The 19,121-nt window shown below is 46.4% G+C and overlaps 3 protein-coding genes across 3 annotated transcripts; 1 reads left to right on the top strand and 2 right to left on the bottom strand.

Moving 5' to 3' along the window:
- Nucleotides 1-7,665: 7,665 nt before the first annotated feature.
- LOC106866491 lies at nt 7,666-8,687 on the bottom strand. Its single transcript, XM_014900748.2, has 2 exons — nt 8,081-8,687; nt 7,666-8,001 (listed from the first exon to the last, which is right to left on the bottom strand). The coding sequence occupies exons 1-2, from the start codon at nt 8,560-8,562 to the stop codon at nt 7,950-7,952; spliced, it is 534 nt and encodes a 177-aa protein (XP_014756234.1). The 5' UTR covers nt 8,563-8,687; the 3' UTR covers nt 7,666-7,949.
- A 3,813-nt stretch (nt 8,688-12,500) lies between these two features.
- LOC112271840 lies at nt 12,501-14,414 on the top strand. Its single transcript, XM_024462031.1, has 2 exons — nt 12,501-13,313; nt 13,446-14,414. The coding sequence occupies exons 1-2, from the start codon at nt 12,916-12,918 to the stop codon at nt 13,486-13,488; spliced, it is 441 nt and encodes a 146-aa protein (XP_024317799.1). The 5' UTR covers nt 12,501-12,915; the 3' UTR covers nt 13,489-14,414.
- On the bottom strand, nt 14,269-18,347 carry LOC100844388 (3-isopropylmalate dehydratase large subunit, chloroplastic). Its single transcript, XM_003573780.4, has 13 exons — nt 18,294-18,347; nt 17,737-18,213; nt 17,572-17,640; nt 17,378-17,494; nt 16,672-16,746; nt 16,491-16,568; nt 16,314-16,409; nt 16,083-16,132; nt 15,786-15,840; nt 15,568-15,699; nt 15,427-15,474; nt 15,184-15,342; nt 14,269-14,696 (listed from the first exon to the last, which is right to left on the bottom strand). The coding sequence occupies exons 1-13, from the start codon at nt 18,345-18,347 to the stop codon at nt 14,556-14,558; spliced, it is 1,551 nt and encodes a 516-aa protein (XP_003573828.1). The 3' UTR covers nt 14,269-14,555.
- Between the last annotated feature and the right edge of the window lie 774 nt (nt 18,348-19,121).

Below are 19,121 nucleotides of genomic sequence, written 5' to 3' on the forward strand. Positions count from 1 at the left end.
ATTCTAAATTCTTGACTTAAATTTGTATAAATTTAGATGTAATTATTCTTAAAAAACGTCTAGATACATGTAATTTCGACAACAATTTAAGATCGAAGGGAGTACAAAATTAACAATAAGCATTAAATTTGTCGCTTGCGTCCTAGTGCTGGTACTGGATGGATGGATCGATCGTGTTCTTCGAATAGTACAAGTCGACTGTCATTTCTCCTCAGAGGCAGCGGTCATCGATCAGGTGGCCTCGTGCACACATCCTTGGCTGAATCGAAGAAGCCATCTAGCCAAGGATCATATGGCTGGCGCCTCTAAATTAAGTTTATATAACTTGCCAAACAAGATAGGACAAATTGATCATTTCTTGCACCCAGGTGCGACTGCATGCATCGCAAATCTTCGCTATTAAGCTACAGTTAAGCTACACTTAAGGTTAAATGATTGTTAGGGCCGGCGATGTTGTCCCCGGTCGCCACATGGACACGGGGAGAAAGCGCTAACGAGAAAAGCGAGAGCGAGCGATTTTTCTAGTTTTTTTTTATTGTTTAGCTTACTATATAGTGATAGAAGAACATTATTTTTCTGGATCGATGATTGTTATGTTGCATTTATAAGGCTAGATTCCACTTTCATTTCTTATACCGGTCCCTAGCTCTCTTGCTCTGTAGGGCAGCATATATACCACGGGGCGATGGAACACATCATCGCTCCTAAGAAGGTACGGTATCATAGAGATCTACGAACGCACATTGCCAATACTATCACCAATTTATGTCACATTTCATTTCATTTATCTAATATAAATACAAATATATATTGACGCATCGAAAGGTTTGTGTCAATCCGACGCAACAGGCAGGGGTCTACAGGTGCAACCCTGAACGTTATCTTGTCCCACTATTTAATCATTTCATTATAGATTTAGAATAATTTATTTTTAAAGAAATAAAACTTTGAGCGCACAATTAGTAATCAAAACCAAAAGAGAACAAAAGCAACTTAAGATTTAAGAACAACCGCAACGTAGGCGCATGCATGTGTTCCTTTCTGACGTGTGCTTGAAAGTAACACTAGGATTTAAAGCTCAGTGTGTGGAGGAGACACACCGGCCGTTTGTACAACTCCATATATCACTCCACGCCTTTGTCCAACGACTCCCACAAATTAGTGCCATCGACCTATCGGGATCGCAAAATCCAAACTTATTGGCAAAGTAGAGAAACAAAATCGACCGATCGAAGACTACACGGGAGGCAGCATGATTATTTCATCCGGCGCTTGCCTGACCCTGCAAAACCACACGGCAGATCGAGGAAAAAGGAATGTTAAAATAATAAAAGACATCCTAATTATCGACTATATATGGATGAGAGGTAGTTAACAGAAGCAATTAGCCTACATATTAATATATAGTTCATGTATGCTTTGTGGTCTTGTGGAGTACGAATGTTAGAACTGTAATAATATACCTGCTGCCCTGGCTGTCGAAGAAGGCGGAGAAGGCGCCGATCCCGGTGGCGGCGGCGATGATCCAGACGATGAGAGCGACGGGGAGCGTGAGGCCAGCCGTGCCCATGACTATGTAGCTGAAAGAGAAGGTGAGCAGCGTGGTGAGCGTCCACACGGACGCCCTGAGCCGGTTCCTCCGTTGAGACCCCGGTGCCGCCCTCTTGTAGAGCCAGAGGCAGCAGAAGAGCAGCAGTAGGTCGAGGTAGGAAGTGGCCACGAAGGCCACTGTCGCCTCGTCTCCCTTGGAATGGTACACTGCCATCACGGAGTTGAAGGTCAGGAAGGCGATCGTCCCAGCAACGAAGAACCATGAGAAGCCTCCGCCGACGTTCCGGACCGCCGCCGGCTCCGGCTCCGGCTCCTGCTGCATATGTATGTAATGATCGACCCGCCGTGCTGCCATCGATCTATATATGTAGGTATATGTGTATATATATAAGAGCTTGCAGTTGCAGAGTGTATCGATCTCGTTGCAGCTTACGAAACGAATGACAAGTACCGCAGGGCCGGAGATCCGGTGTTATATAGGGGTAAAAACAAGAAGGGTAAAACTACATACCAACCAAAATTACCTGCACAAGGAAATTAAGCTCGCACGGCTGCTGCTGCTGCTGCTATAACTTTTATGTTTGTCTGGCATGGCAGCATTAGGATATGATATATACGAACTATATATCCGTCAATTCGACTGGTAAATCCGTCCGCTCCGTGGGTGACACTTGACGCCGCGCCGGTGCATGCTTATCTCCGAAAGACCAAATTAATTAACGCTAACTCCGGCCCTTTCGTCCTTATATGCAGCAGGGCACTGCTTACATGTAAGGAAGTACACCTCACTAAGAAATCTACCAATCCGAAGAATGGGACAAAGCCTCATCAGGAAACGAGTCGACCCTTGACCGTATAAGAACCTAGCCGTCTGGCCGGCCGCGGCCGGACAGCTCTAGCTAGCTTCGGCGACTAATCTCGTACGGCCTGGCATGCATGCAGTTTTATTATGGCCAGGCTCAGCTGCCAGCTTCCCGTGTTTGCTGCACACGAGTGTGACTTCTCTGCATCCTCGCAATTCTTCCTAGCTATTTCCCCAATTTCTATACTCCAGCGTCAATTTTGTCGTACTCCCACAGATATGTGCCACGCTTTATCGGACACACTTATTATAAATCGCAGGGAGTAGTGTCTTTCCTCGTTGCCACGAATTTCTATTTAGGTAGTAAGGCCGACTCGATCGTCAGGCCCAATCTGCCCGCTGTGTCTGGCGACGAGGAAGCTAATCCCACGATCGACCGGTCGTTAGATTCTGGCGACTTATTTATCCATCGGGCCAACCAAACACGCAATAAAGAAATCGAACCGCGATCTGTTATCGCAAGACCCGGCAAAGATGCGTGTTGTTGCCTACGATATCTGTTAAAGGTAAACAATTAATTAATATCAGTCGCTTGTAAATACTATATTTTGACTCTTGACAATTCGTCAGATCAAATTCGTCTTAAGGGCAATCGGGCACAATGTCGTGCGTGAAATCGAGGAGCGATCGATAGCTACCTGTACACGTCATGCAGATGTTGGGACAACGACGGGTGGCTAGATAGCTGCGGTGTGCGGTCACTAATTCTGACTTTGAATAAAGTTACGGGTATTTCTAAAAAAAAAAGCTATTTCCCCAATTTCCTCTCAAAAAAGAAATCTATTTCCCCAATTTCTATACTCTGTCGTGAGTTTCATTTTTTACCTCATATTTTAACTTCTGTGAGACAAACTATGTCATTTTTAATTATTATTTTACCTCATCACCTGTCCCATGTTTTTTTAGGCAATGAAGGGGGGGGATATCCCCACCTGAATATATTACTTCAAGGGATATGAGTTACAAGAGAGAGGATAGGTAATCACGCCACAAGCCGGCGGCTACCTTTAGGTTATGGTTCTTCAATCTAAAGGACCATAGAGAGATGTCATCTGAGATATGGCGGATCGCTAAGCCGGTGTTGACATCTATATTATCAAAAAGTTTGGCGTTCCTAGACTTCCAAATACGCCAGAGGATGGCGAGCAGAACGGAGGGCCAGACTGAGCCCGGGAGCATAGCCGGAGTGGTGAGCGTCCACGGGCGGAAGAAGACACTGTGCCATTTGGCGCCAAACCGAGGGTGTGCCAGAGCTGCAATGAACCCGGGCAGAGGAGGAAGAGGTGAGCTCGATCTTCAGACGGTTCTTGGCATCGCGAGCAGGCAGCGGATTGGATTATGTTCTTGTGATGAAGGTTTGCCGCAGTGTTGAGCCTGTTTTTGAAGAGAAGCCAGGCGAAGACCTTGACTCGGGTGGGGGCGAAAGAGCTCCAAATCCAGGCAGCGTTGTTGTCTGGCGTGTTCCTGACGGCGGCGAAGTAGGCTCCTCGGACCGTGAAAGGTGAGCCATCCCGCATAGTCCTGGCATCCAGCTCGTCGGAGAGGTTGACATCCTGCAACAAAACCAAGAGAAGGGGGAGCTCCGCAGCAGCCGCCGGGGTAAGTCTGTTCCGCAAATCACGAACCACACCAGCATCAACTATCTCTGAAACAAAAGCATTAGGCTTCGTGTGGTGGGAGAAAATGGCAGGGAACACGGTAGCTAGGGTTGTAGGGAGCAGCCAGACATCTAACCAGAAGAAGGTGGAAGAACCTGAGCCTACAGAGCAGGCCGTCAAGTTCCTAAGAAGCTGAATATTTGACACAACTAATTTTGCTAGGTGGGAGGCGGGAGCAGTGGAAGAAAATAAGTCTGGCCACTGACGTTGGATCCAAGTCTTCCAAGGCAAATTTTCAGAATGTAGGAATCTATACGCGAACTTAAGAAGCAAACTTACATCCTGCACTGTGATGTTTTTAATACCAATGCCACCAAACTCAGTCGGAAGACATACATTTTCCCAAGCAACAAGACACTGAGCCCCGGAGCAGGAGTCTTTTGACGTCCAAAAAAAAGCCCTTCTAATTTTGTTAATTTTTTCAATAACCGATGCTGGTAGTTTGAAAGAAGACATGAAATAGTTAGGAAGGGAGTCCAACACAGCGGAGACCAGGACGTGCCTATCTCCCCTAGAGAGCAAGGAAGCCTTCCAGCCGGCCAGGAACTTGTCGCAGTTTGAGATAACAGGTTGAAAGGCGGATTGAGGCAGCTTGTGTGGTGACAGAGGCAGTCCAAGATAAGTTTGGGGAAAGGAGTGTAGGCCAGTGCCAAGCATGGCCGCAAGCGAGATAGCCATAGCTGGGTCGACGCGGATCGGGACGAATGTTGTTTTTTGGAAATTAATAGCTAGACCGGAGAAGGCGGCAAAATCCTCGAGGATTTCTTGAATTTTTAAAGCAGCGGAGGGTGATGCTTTGGCAAGAATGACCGTATCGTCAACGTACTGTAGGACGGCGCAGGGGTGGTGGGGGAGGATGGGATGGAGGATGGGATGGAGGATAGATCCATCAGAGGCGGCGGTCAACAGCATCCGTTGAAGTACGTCAGCAATGATTATGAACAGGTACGGAGACAGCGGGTCCCCCTGACGCAGTCCAGACCTGCACGGAATCCGGTGTCCCGGGACCCCATTCAGCAGGACAGCCGTTTTGCCCGAGGAAAGGATGGAAGTGAGCCAGTCGCACCAGGTGTCAGGGAATCCGTGTATCCGAAGGACATTCAAGAGGGGCCCCCAGTTGACGGAGTCAAAGGCTTTCTGGAAGTCTATTTTAATGACCATGGTGGGCCATCTGCCTTTATGGCAGGCGGAAAGAAGATCTGCAGCGTAGACGAAATTTTCCGATATTGTTCGTCCAGAATGAAGCCAGTTTGATCCGGGTGGACTAACAAGGGGACGAGAGGTTTCAGGCGATTTGTGAGGAGTTTGGACAAGGCTTTAGGGGGACAATTTTGAAGAGATACTGGCCTGAAATTGTCCGGACAAGAGGGGTCATCTTTTTTCGGGATGAGGACAATGAACGCCCGGTTGAAACATTCCATGTCAGCCTTCCTAGAATGGAAATCATGAAAGAAGGGGAGAATTTTGTTTTTAATTAGGTGCCAATATTTTCTGTAGAAGCCTGGCCCAAGTCCGTCCGGTCCCGGGCTTGCATTGGGATTCATTTTTAAGAACGCCTGTGCTATTTCATCATTTGAGAAGGGGGCAGTTAGAGAAAGGAGCTGCGGAAGAAGAGTGGGGTAAAGCGCATGGACGGAGAGGTCTGGAGAGCAAATTTTGGCAGTACCAAGGATGCGTTTGAAGGAGAACAGTATGTCTGCTTTTTGATCATGAGCCCTAAATTCCTAATTATTGTGACGTAGCATGACAATTTTATTTTTTCTAAGGCGATTCGAAGCGATAGCATGGAAGAATTTTGTGTTTTCGTCACCGAGCATAGTGAACTTAGACGGAGAGGTCTGGAGAGCAAATTTTGGCAGTACCACGGATGCGTTTGAAGAAGGAGAACAATATGTCTGCTTTTTGGCCATGAGCCCTAAATTCCTGATTATTGTGACCTAGCATGACAATTTTATTTTTTCTAAGGCGATTCGAAGCGATAGCATGGAAGAATTTTGTGTTTTCGGCACCGAGCATAGTGAACTTAATTTTTGCCCGCTGTCGCCGGCGCAAGATTTTTCCCTGATAGCACGTTGTAGAGCAAGGATGACCACCTTTCGAAGCTGGAGTTCAGGTGGATGGAGAGGAGTGAATTCTTCCCGGGTGTCGAGTAGGTTAATGACCAGTTAGCCTCTCTGACAATAGCCTGTCCCATGTCACACGCTCCATGGTGATTTCAGATCAAAACTTTATATACTCCGTATATACATACTAAGTCTGGTCTGGAATGCATTTACGGATGAACAAGGTTGGCCGGATTAATTCCTCGCAGGTCAAGAGAATTAATTCAACGAGTTATTCCTCTGTAAACAAGGCCCGCGTACTCGTACTGGTCCGAATTGTGGCTGTGCTTCGTATATAGTATAGCGGGGAAGTAAATGACTGGATCCGGCATGGAGTTGTATTCTATTGTTTCGTTCCGTCGTGCCGTCGGCATCTTTATTAAATTTCTGTTGGCGACTCCAAGCCCGATTCGGAGTCGGCTCGCCGCGTGCACTGTATGTGTGGTACTCCGTATATACGAAGGGCCAGTGGCCGAAATTTATTAAGCAAGAAAGGAGTACAGGGGAAAACAAACGCAGGGAGAGCCTGCAAAATGCTACAGAAGTAGCGTACTACCCAGGTACTCCGTATATACTATAACCTGGCTTGTATTGCTCAAAACAAATATATATGTAATCTGGCTTATATGACGGCGTGCCGACGTAGCGCGTCGTCCAAAAAGGGACAAAATGGAGCCGGTTCCTATACGTGCAAAGATGGATGCTTGCATCTTCAACACGGCGCAAAATGCAGAAAATACTCCTATTATTCATAATTCACAACTGCCAGTGGACACCGTCCGCGGGTCGGCCCGGGCCAGTTAACATCCACGCGAAGCAAAGCAGAGAAGATATGGATCGATCCAAGGCCGCTTATAAATATGTAATCAACTTCGGTTACAGAATATATCTATAAATTACCTTACCTTGCATGCTAGCTTCCAAAGATATCCGTGCTTCGCGTCTTCTCCGCTCTTAGAAAAAGAAGAGGTTGGCAGATCGCTGTCGATAGTGATCCGTTCCGTACTTCTTCCATCATGGTTGGGAGTTGGGACAACGACGGGGGGCTGTGCGGTCACTAATTTTGGCTTGTTCCTGTTTCTGCGTATCACTATTTTGGTTATTTTGCTAGATGTAGATATGTGGAGTACAATTAATCTAGACTCCAGGTGTGTCCTGTCCTCCAGGACGTCCATTTTTTCTCCGATGGATGTGGATCAAAGTAGGGGTAAATAATTAAGGCCAATAATGCCACCCAAATTATGCAGGCTCAGCCAAACGACACGTTCAGAGTCGTCTTTACCGCGTTGAAAGAAGGTTTTTATTATTCCATGAACTAAATCACATGTAACCTGGCTAAGGAAAGTGCGCTAGCTTGGGGTTAAACAGAAAGTACACGAGCATGCACAGCGCTGGCTAAGGAAAGCAACAACAACAGGCCGGGGCAACAGTTCATCGAGACATGCATTAATGGTTTGTACTCCTCCGTGGTCCGTGTATATTAACTTGAAACAAAAATGACAATTGATCGACAAGAGCACAGAAGTACTATATATGATGAACAGAAGCATATAGAAGATGACAATATATATATTCCCTTGAAAACAAAAATGACAAGATCGCAGTATTGATGATCGATCCTCTAGCTTGCTCATCTTCTTCTTCTTGGTACAAACACGAAGTACGTACGTACGTACTGAAAAGGACTGGCGAGGGACGGACACGACATGATCGAGGGGGCCAGAAGGCCCTATATATATAGTCCAAGAATTAACCGGACTAGCTAGCTAGCTGTGGCTACACCGGTGGTGCTAGCATGATTCCACGATCCAGCGGTTGCTCGTTGTTTCTGTTAAGAAAAGGAGGAGCATGCAGTGAGTAGTGAGTACTGGCGGCCGCCGGCCGGGGATGGAGTAATTGTAATAAACCTGCAGTCGTCAAAGAAGGCGTAGGAGGCTCCAACTCCGGTGGCGGCGGGGATGAGCCAGACGAGCAGCGCGACTTGGAGAGTGAGTCCAGCGGCCGTCCCCAGCACCATGTAGCAGTAGGAGAAGGTGAGCAGCGTGGTGAGCGTCCAGACGGAGACCTTGAGCCGGCTCCTCCGAGGAGATCCCGGCGCCGCCCTGTTGTAGAACCAGAGGCAGCAGAAGAGGAGAAGCAGGTCCAGGTACGAGGTGGCCACGAAGGCCACGATGGACGCGTCCTTCCTGGACGTCCACACCGCCATGCCGCAGTTGAAGGTCAGGAACGCCAACAAGGAAGCAGCGAACGTCCAGGAGAAGCCGCCTCCGCCGCCGCCATCAATGCCGACGTCGCCCCCGATGACGCCGATGCCAACGCCATCGACTCCGATCAGCCCGATGCCGCTGTCTCCATCGACTCTGATGCCGCCGTCGTCGCCTCCTTCCATGCCGATCGGGGCCGGTGTTGTTTGTGTACTGCTTTGCTTTCAGTGGATGAAGATTGAGAGCTGGTGATGGAAACATGATACGGCCTGGCCGTATCATTTATAGTCGATGCTGGGAGTAGCGTGGCAAGTTGGCGAGTAGAGTAGCGTGACATATTATAACAAGCTCGGCGACGACGGAGGAGATGACAAAAGGGTACTGATGGTGGCGAGTGGCATGGTTGACCAAAGGGTACTGATGCTGCCACGCTAAGCTATATTATAAGCTCGGTCGATGCTGGCGAGTGGCATGGCAAGTTCTGATATCCAAAACCGCTAAGCTATACCATATTATAAGCTCGGCGATGACGGAAGAGATGACAAGAGGGTACGCGGTCATTTAAGCTTGACGTGGGCTCGATCGACCAATTAGCGGCAGCTAGTGGCGCCGTGGCGGCTGAGATTCGGTCGGGAAATTCCGTTCCCACGCACAGGTGGACCCAACCTGTCATATTTCAACACGAATAATCTTGTAAACGAGAAGATCGATCATCAGGTAAATTCGAAGCTTATAAGGAGTATAGGGATAACGTGCATTATCGGTTTCGCTATTGAGACGTTGCCTGTCTTTTAGTTAGACATATTTCATCAACAGAACGTGGGATTTAGATCTCAATTAATGCAACGATTCTCGTACTACCACTGAGTTTTAAGTATTTTGCTTAAAATTTAGGCGTCAACCCAGAAAATTATTGGTCCCTATGGTATCAAACAGAAATAACTACAGCCCAATAGCCGGGGCAGTTGCCTGTCACTAGCTAGCCCAAAGACATACACGCCACGAAGCAGAGATAAAGAGATGACACATGCCTCATTGATAACTAATAATAGCCATCTCCAATATGTCATTGTCAGTATCTGAATAAAAGGGACCGGCAGCATAGGTTGCCACGAATTGTCTGACGTGGTGACTTACTTGTGGGCCATATCTGTCAGTTTCGCTGTCAAAATGCCTAATCCTAGTCATTTGGGTTTTCTGAAACAATTAGACTCTGGACCTGTGGTTTTCTGTGGCAAGACGCAAAACCTGTGCCTCCGTAAAAACCTAACCCCAAAACCTGTGATTTCTTGAAATTTATTCAAAAATTAGGGAAGGGGAATCACATAGGAACCTGCTAGATCCGTGTTTTTGCTAGTTTTAGGTAATGGTGGCAACTTTTTGGAATTGAGAATGGATATAGAAAACCTGCTCGAGATGCTATAAGTTCTAGGCCCACAATCTCTAGTCTTCTCTAGGTCACAGGTAATTACCTTACTGGGCCGCACACCTCCTCTAACCGGACACCAATGGGTGAAGTGCGTGATGGGAGCCATTAGTTATGACAAACTATTAACTTCGTGTTCTAGATTGGGCACCGTGTAGCCAACTTATTTATTCACACTCAGAAGTATTTGAAATCTTTCGTAGGTAAAATACCGAGATTATGGGTAACCGTTGAAAACTGGAGCCCCCAGCCCAAGTAAAAAAACCTTGAAACAATTAGAGCAAATTTCAAGGAATCATAATTTCAGGGTAATTTTCTCATAAAACCACACATTTCGTTAATTTTATTGGAAAACCACACTTCTTCGGACTAATAAGGGCCCGCTTGGTTCGTCGTTTCAATGCCTGTTACCGGCGTAACTTACACCTCCGATTAAATATCCGCTCCGTGCATAAATTCTCGATTGGATGGTCGTTTCGTTTCGCTGTTTACACCCGGGAAAAAATAAACTCCACCCTAGCTCCATATTCTTATCCGAAAGCGTCGGGTTCATCCCTCACGGAAGGCTTCAAGGGAAGACTGTACTGCGGTGACGGCGGAAGGAACCAGAGAGGCAGCGCGATGCAGCCCTCCTCCACTGAGGGATCTCCAGGACGCCGATCCCGTGCGCGGGCACCCACTTTTTAGGTTCGGCAGTGGGCTACGGGGATCGCTCCGGCGATCGCCGGTGGGACCGATGCGAAGCGTAAGAAAGCACCAATAACGCTACCAGGGTCGCATGCACACTCTTTTTACCCAGGTTCGGGCCACCTTGCGGTGTAAAACCCTACGTCCTGCTTGTCTGAGCTTGTATTACTGGGAAATCAGATGGTTACAGGTTGACGGGGGAAGCCCCTGGGTGGTCTCTTTTTAGCTAAGTGTTCCTTTCCACTTCAGGCTACTACCAGTGCTGTACTATGAGTTGGCTCTGCAAACGAACCAACGAACGAACTGAACACTAGTGAAAAACCCAACCAAAGACTGAACCCTTTGACCGTTGGCGGGGGTCCTCCTTTTATAGCCAAGGGGATACCACAGGTGCCACGGTGCATGATTTACAAGTGGCGAGCAAGGAGCTTGGGCAACTCCTCCTCGGTGCGCTGGCATGCATGCATGAGCGCCAACCCCGCTGCTAGGGGTCTAGGGCTTAACAAATAGGACTGGACAGCCACTGTTTGCCTGACTAGACGGGTAACGCTCCTCCTGTCGGCTCATTAAATGCACCGTGCGCTTCACTCCTTGCCCTGGCGAAACTGCACACTGGGCGCCTAGCACGCGCCCACGTGGTGCCGCTGCTCTGCTCGCCCGGCCCCGCCCTCACGGCGGGAACCTGCGCCCGGGAACACCTCCTCCCGGCAAGTGCCTTCCCGGGAGGTGCCCAGGCGGGATTATTTCCTGAAGCCCCGCTAGCCCTTCCGGGCTGGTAGCTTGCCGGGCAGCCTATACGTTGCCGCCCGGGGTGAGATCCTCCCGGGAACTCAGTGATGCGACCCACGCGTTGTGCAACGGTGGTACCCCTGGTGCCACTGGTGCGACACAAACCAAATTTCCCAGATTTCTTAGGGTTAGAGTGGACATGAACCAAACCTATGCCTAGAAATAAAACCAGAATGTTTTCTTGACATTTTGGTGGCTAAAATTATGGGAGAATATATAAAAATGCTTAGGTTTCTCCTCTTTTGGGGCGGTGCTACGGAGTCTGAGATTTTCTCTTTGCGCGTTTGATGTTTTGATGACCTGTATCTTTAGAGGACATCCATGGGCAGGTACGTTCAACGCTCATGGTTTTGCATATTTTTGGATGGACAACTCAAGAGACTTTCTGAAAACTTCAAAGGTAGCCAAGTTCGAGAATGTTCGGGTGACGGTATCGTTGCTCCAATCTGATTGTGACTCTTTGCTGAAGCCCAGCGACACTTTGTGTTGCAAAAGATTGATATCACAGAAAAGATTTATTTGAAACATTTCACTGTAATTTTTAGTTATGGAAGTTAGTTAGTTTTGCTTGGATTTATGATTTAGAGCACGTACTGTGCTTGTAATGGATGTCGAGTTTGAATAAAACTACATGTGGTTCTAAAGAAGGGTATGAGTTGATTTATTTTTATTTTTGTAATTACTAATTAAGGAATAATATAAAAAATACGGTTTTATTTTTATATAATGGAAGTGCATGCTGACAAGAGCCTTTTGCTCTTCTTTTTTACGGAATAACAAATATAGAGTTTAATTGCAAGGGCATCTACAAATGATGCCATATCAGCCAATTTCCAAAAAAAAAAAACTACAGCTTGTAGTAAGAGCACATGAGAAAATGCAAATTGTGTTCTTTGACATTTTGTAGGACTAAAATTATGTATAGTTGGTAGTACAACCTCTGTTCTGAAATATAGGACATATTTTATTTCCTTTGACGACTATTGCATGATTTACTTTATTAATATTATTTGGTGCACATGCCTACTATGCCACGCAAAAAAGAGCACATATGTAATAGATAAGTATTCCATCTGATTCTAAATTCTTGACTCAAATTTGCCCAAATATGGATATATCTATTCTTAAAAAACGTCTAGATACATGTAATATTTCGACAACAATTTAGGATGGGAGGAGTAATTATTTGCCAAAGTAAAGATCGAAATGAAATAGCGCTTATATTTTGTTACGGGCCTATCCACCACATATGTGATCCGAATGGATGTGGATCTGAATGTGTCGACATGCATTCGGCCGATTATACCCTCCGTCCTGCTGACCAGCAGCCGTCCGAGCTGGCTAATCGGACAAACCAAAGTCATGCGCGGACAAAATAGCAAGCCACGCGCTAAACAAAAACAATTGAGAAATGAAAACCCTGATGAAGTTTCCGCGGTCCTTCGATTCGGGCTAGCCCTTTGGACTTGCGCGCGCCATGCACATGGACGGCCAGGCCCCACCGCTGTCCCTATATAACCAAGAGAATTACACTCTACTAGGCAGACACATCAAAGAAGATCGAATTAAGCTAGCACCAAGACTCAAAAAAGAATCCCGCGAAAGAAGAGAAAAAAGATAAGCAGCAGCAGCAGCTATGGAGCGGCAGGCAGTAGTACCACGCCCTGCGGCTGGTGGCTTCCCGTGGACGCTGTTGGCGGCGCTCGCCTTCCTGGCCTTCAACTCCGCCATGGCCGTCTACCGCTCCAATGGCGACCAGGCGACCATCGTCTTCGTCGCTACCTCCTACGTGGACCTGGTGCTGCTCTCCTGCTGTCTCTGGCTCCACGACAGGGCAGCCATGGGGTCGGCGTGGAGGGACAGGCTCAAGGCATCCGTGTGGACTCTCACCACGCTGCTCACCTTCTCCTTCGGCTACATTGTCATGGGCACGGCCGGGCTCACTCTTCCGGTCGCCTTGCTCGTCTGGATCATCGCCGCCGCCACCGGGATCGGCGCCTTCTCCGCCTTCTTCGACCGCCGGGGCACCTGCAGGTAAATGTTACTCAACTCTCACTTAACAATACTTATTACAATGCTAGTATGTATATTGATTTATCAGTTGCGACATGGGAATATTAAAAGGTCTCTTTTTGTTTCTTCTTGTCTCGTTGTTTACATTTGCAGGGTCAACGAACCGCTGGATGAAACCATGCTGCCTCCGGTGTAGTTCCATGGAGAAGTGTCATCAGGAGTTCGATGGAGAAGTGACTTCATCAGGAGTTGCTCTATTTAGTTAGTACACTGTACTAGTACACGTAGCACGCCAACTAATTGTACTCTGCTGGCGAATCCAAAATGCTCTTGTCGGAAAAGGCGCTCTGCTGGTCATACGCAGGTGCGCATCCAACGATCTGGTCAAGGCAATGTGTACGCTACTGATCCCTACCTCTGATTTCAGAGGACGTGCGCAAATTACAGAGTTTAACTGTAGTCTTCAATTAATTAGATCATAATATGTGAGTCGTGTGACAAAACTGTACTGTTGGTACCTTTTGGATTATGAATTTAGTGCTATAATTTGTGTGGCACACGATCTACATAATATCGGTCTCACTTGCTGATGTTTAAAGTTGATTTGAACGTCCAAAATACGTGTATGCACCCTGTAAAATTAGACGGAGTAGATAAACATTGTTGGTCTATCAGTCTGCTCGCTTGTAAAGTTGCTCGTTCAGCTATGTACAATGTGGCCCACTACTTTCTCTTGCACAAGTGGATAGCCAACTCTTTAGAGATGGAAGTCACTTGGCCATACGCTCCAGAGCGATTTCAGATCAATTGTATACTGCTGTAGCAATTATCGCCATCGCATGTGACTGACTTGTAAGACTTTCAAAAACAAGCCCATTTCTTTTCTTCGGGAAGCATTAGTTATGGTCGTCATCACCGCAGTCTGAGGTAGGGCTTGCAAACCATAATGCACACATAAAAAAGTAGCTAGCTCACCTGGTAGTGAAACATATCGTCCTGGAAGAAGAATGCCACTTGTGTGGCAGCTGTAACAGTACCGTTTCTTCCTGATAGTATACTTTCGCTAATGTTTGCGAAAAAACATAACCTCAGACAGTTACAGTTGCTACTAGGGAAGGTGTAGTAACTTATTTCTCAGCGGGACACACAATGAACACAACTAAACTACATTCTTGAGCATGAAAAACAGTGCTGTACTGGTACAGAACAATCCGCGTCGCAGCGTCTCTCGGTAAGGAGCTCCAATCCAGTGCCTCAGCATCACTACATCAGGAAGTCCCTGGGGTCCGTGACGTAACCGGTCAAGGCCGAGGCGGCCGCGGTGTAGGGGGAAGCCAGGTAGATCTGCCCTTCCTTGTGCCCCATCCTGCCAGGGAAGTTCCTGTTCGTCGTCGACACACAGACCTGCATCCGGATAGATAACTACAGTCACTTAAACCGCTCTAAATACATAACAGAACTGCAAAATGTTAACATTTCTCTTCCTCAACAGAAAGGACTTTTCTCTGAATCGATGAGGGTGTCATGGACATCTAACCAGTGCTAACTCATGCAAACAAGTATTTGTCCCCAAGCCAAGTAGAAGATCCAAGTTAATGAGTATTTGGATATGTTCCCAAGCCATAATTTTACTTGGACAAGCAATTGCATACCCATGATCAGATTAAGCGAAATGGCAGGCGGCGAAGTAATAATTGAAACTAGGTCAGTTCAAGAACTGTTAATTTTTAGGGAAGCATAAATTTGGTTTTGTAGTCAATATCGAACCTTATCTTTCGAGAATTGGGATGCCTTCATACTCTCGGGAAATATAAAATCACAGAAGCACCCTTCTATGTTCATGAAATCTATTTTACAGAAAAATATTTGGATATGTTCATAAGATACTTGCCGTAGGTTCGTTCATGCGAGCATATGTATCGCGAGGACCACCCAAACAAGCACCACAGTTAGGGCTAGCTGGTGTATCACAACCAGCCTCTTCAAATATCTGGGAGCAGGTTTTGCCACCAGAGCCTGGTACGGGCAGGCTATACACGTCCATCCACACCTACAAGATGCAACTCTTTTCAGTAAACAGAAACTGTAAAATGATTATTTCAGTATATTTTCAATGCAAACCAATAACAATTACCTTTTGCGTTGCAGGGACGAGGAAAGTGGGAACTTTGACCTTCTTGCCCTGTATTAAGAAAACAATTGGTAACTAGTAGATTGGAAACAAAATGATGCTGACTTCACTATGCTACAACAAGATAGGTTCCAAGCTACTTACTGAAGCTAAGAACACCTTCGCAGCAGCAAGGAAATCCTCAGTCTTACCACCAGTGCAAGACCCAATATAAACTCGGTCAATCTTGACATCTTTGCATTCTCTTGCTAGAGCTCGGTTGTCAGGCGAATGTGGCTGCAGGTTCACAGAGATTGGGCAATTTTAAATTGAAGAATATCTAATAAAACATATAGAGACTGCAAAAGAATACATCAGCAGACCTTGGCAACTACTGGCTCCAATTTGGATACATCAAACCGGTAGTCACTAAAAAATCTGAGAAAAAAGTCAAACAATGAAACAAAGGGAATAACAGCATGTTGGATATGCCACATCACAATTCATAACATGATTCAGAGAATACAAGATGGAAATCTCAAAGGAAAACACTAAGCAACACTATAGTTATTGTGGAATATGCACTTTGTATGACAATTTTTTTAAACTGATTTTTGTAGATTGATGTATATACAGCATTAATCTAAAGGACAAGAAGAGCATGGATAGACTATAATCACCTGGCCTGGGCATCACTGTAAACAGGCTCATATTCGACCGATGTCTTACCCTGAAATGTACAAGGATGAAGACATGATCAAACAATAACCCAGATGCAAAATATTGATAATTGGTAACTAGTCACGTTAAATTGTTTCACTCAGTCGTTATCTCAAAGTTTTTTGAAAATTTTCAATCCTCAGCATACTGCATCAATTCTACTATTTAGCATTCAGATGATAGTTCTGTACCTCAAGGTATTTAAATGTAGTTTTATCAGCAGGCACAACACCATTCTTTCCACCAGCTTCAATAACCATGTTGCACAGTGTCATTCGTTCTTCCATCTAGGCAGGTGTGTGAAAAGAATAAGCTCAGGTTTACATGATATGACAGTTAATTAATATAGTTATGAACATGAAACATACTGTTAGACTTTCTACTGTTGATCCAACAAACTCCATGGACTTGTATGTCGCACCAGATACCGATATCTCACCAATAATCTGTGAACAGATATAAAAGCAAGGATGAGACATTCCGGTAGCACTAGAAAATCTTGACAAAAAGAGAAATTTCATTATAACCAAGATTATTTTGAAGGCTTACTTGTAAGATCAGATCCTTCGCTAGTAAATAAGGTGGCATTTCTCCATCTAATACGAACCTGATAGTTGGAGGCACCTGAAAAATAAGATTTAACAGGATGAAAACACCATCTTTTCTTTTTCTATAGTTGACGTAGTGTATCCATACATGACAAAGAGAAACTTGTCTTCACAGTATGATAAAGATATAGCATGTTCAAAAGCATTATTTATCACATTAAAAAATAAATAGAATGTGAGAAGCACAAAGGACATGAAAATGGGAGAGCATGACTGTTGTCTGAATTGTGCTAATCGGATGCTACTGTGAATGTATCTATTATCCATATTTCTGGATGAAGTATACTTTGGAATTCGGATGATCCAATATATGATGTATAAACAATACAGAACATTGTGCTACTTCTGTAAGATATACAGCTTGAGTTTTCATATTTGTTCACAGCCTGGTGATTCCTAAAGTCAGCACACACATTCAAGCGTCGGACACCTTGAGTTCAGTGGAGTTAGAGGGAGTTGTAAAAAGATTAGTCTTCATCCTTTTTCATAGTAAGCCTTTTTTTAATATAATTTGGTCCACACATACTAAAGAAGATATAGAACCAAAGTTCAGTTGCCACATACTAAGAAAGATAGGCCTTTGTTTTTTATTTATTGCAACACAATTTTCAAATTCTATCCAGAAGTAATGGAACTTGTTAGAGTACCTTGAGAAGAGCCTTCCCAGTTCCCATGACAAAACCCGCATCGGTGTTTCCGATTCCAGTCGCGAATTGACCAAAGGCTCCAGCATTGCACGTGTGAGAATCAGTACCAAGGAGAACCTACACAGCAATTGGAGCAGGTTAATCCTACACAGCAAAAAGCAAGCTTCGAGTACTCCGTACAAGCAGTAACATACCTCGCCTGGTCGGCAGTGGCCTTCTTGGGCAAGCGCAATGTGGCAAACACCTTTGTAGTCTGGATTAGCCTACAAGCAACCCAAAATTGTAAGGAAAAACTTTAAAACATGCCTGATATTACACAAACAAGCAATCAATCGAATGAAATCAACAACACGGCATACTCTGAAATCGCTCAGGTCCCTGATGTCGTAGAAGTACTTAATCTCCTGCTCGGTGCAGAAGTCCCTGAGGATGTCGACGTTCCGGTTGGCCCGCTCGTCGCTGGTGAAGATGTAGTGGTCGGGGATGATGACGACCTTCTCGCGGTCCCAGACCTTGGCGTCGTCCCCGAACTCCTGCTTGAAGATCCCGATGGTGCCGGGCCCGCAGACGTCGTGCGTCATGAGCACGTCCACGTCGACCCACACGTTCTCCCCGGGCTCGAGTCTGGCCCGCTCCGACGCCCGCGCCAGGATCTTCTCCGTCGTCGTCATGGGAGCCTTCACCGAGCCCGTGGACGCCGGGGCCCGCGGCGCGCGGGCCGGGGTCGCGACCGCGCGGACCCGCCCCCCGACCCTAGCTCTCCGGTGGCCCTGGTGCGCCGCGCCCGCCCGCTGCTGCTGCTGATGCTGGTGCGGCGCCGCGGCGGCGAGCTCCTTCTGCAACAAGGAGGGTATGGGGTCAGCGGAGCGGGAAGCTCGAGGAGGGGCGCAGCGAGGCGAAGGGTAAGGAAGTGAACCTTGTGGGCGAAGGAGGCGGCGGAGGCCTTGGCGGCGGCGGAGATGGAGGCCATGGTCGGGCGGGCGAAGCGTCGAACAGGCTGAGGTCAATAGAGGGGCGACTGGCGAGCACGAGACGGGCGTGTGGTGGAGGGGCGAAAAAGGGAAAGCAAAATATAGAGGGTCTGTGAGGGAGGTTACGTGTGTGGTTTGGAGCGTCCGATTGAGATCGGACGGTGGGTGGGAGATAAGCTCTATGAACCATTTTGGCTTCTTCTGCTTAAGCTCACGAACCAATGTGGCTACTACTCGTATGTGTTATCGGCAGCCAAAGTTTGGCGTGTCACATTTGCTACAATCAACAATTTCTCTTCCACCTAAAAAGGAACAATTTGTCTTCCAGGGTGAACATTTTAGATACCGATAAATCCGGAATGACGGTGCCTCTTTTGGATACATTATAGTTTTCCTTGGGGGAGTTTATTTGATTGCAGTTTTTTCTCTTCACTGCAGGCTACATAATTAGCTCTCGTTGGTTAAATTTCAGCTAGGCGTCATAAAGTGCAAGACATGGCTGCTAGTAATTTCCTGCGCATGTGCCTAATCAAGGTGCTACTGGTAGATGCCAAGAGAGGAAGATTTGATCGGATTTTTCTTTGCCTGAAAGAGAGTAAAACAACGAGAAAAACAAAATGCTTCTTAAAGATGATATACTATGACGGGTCATACCAATTGACCAGTCATCTTCAACCACTCATCCACTCCAATCTGCCAAATGGCTATAACTTGGCCCGCACGATATTTTGGCAAACTTGACTCCTACGCTTTCCTAAATGCAGCTTCAGTTT

This window comes from Brachypodium distachyon, chromosome 3, assembly GCF_000005505.3.
Source record: "Brachypodium distachyon strain Bd21 chromosome 3, Brachypodium_distachyon_v3.0, whole genome shotgun sequence".
NCBI classification, from domain to species: Eukaryota; Viridiplantae; Streptophyta; class Magnoliopsida; order Poales; family Poaceae; genus Brachypodium; species Brachypodium distachyon.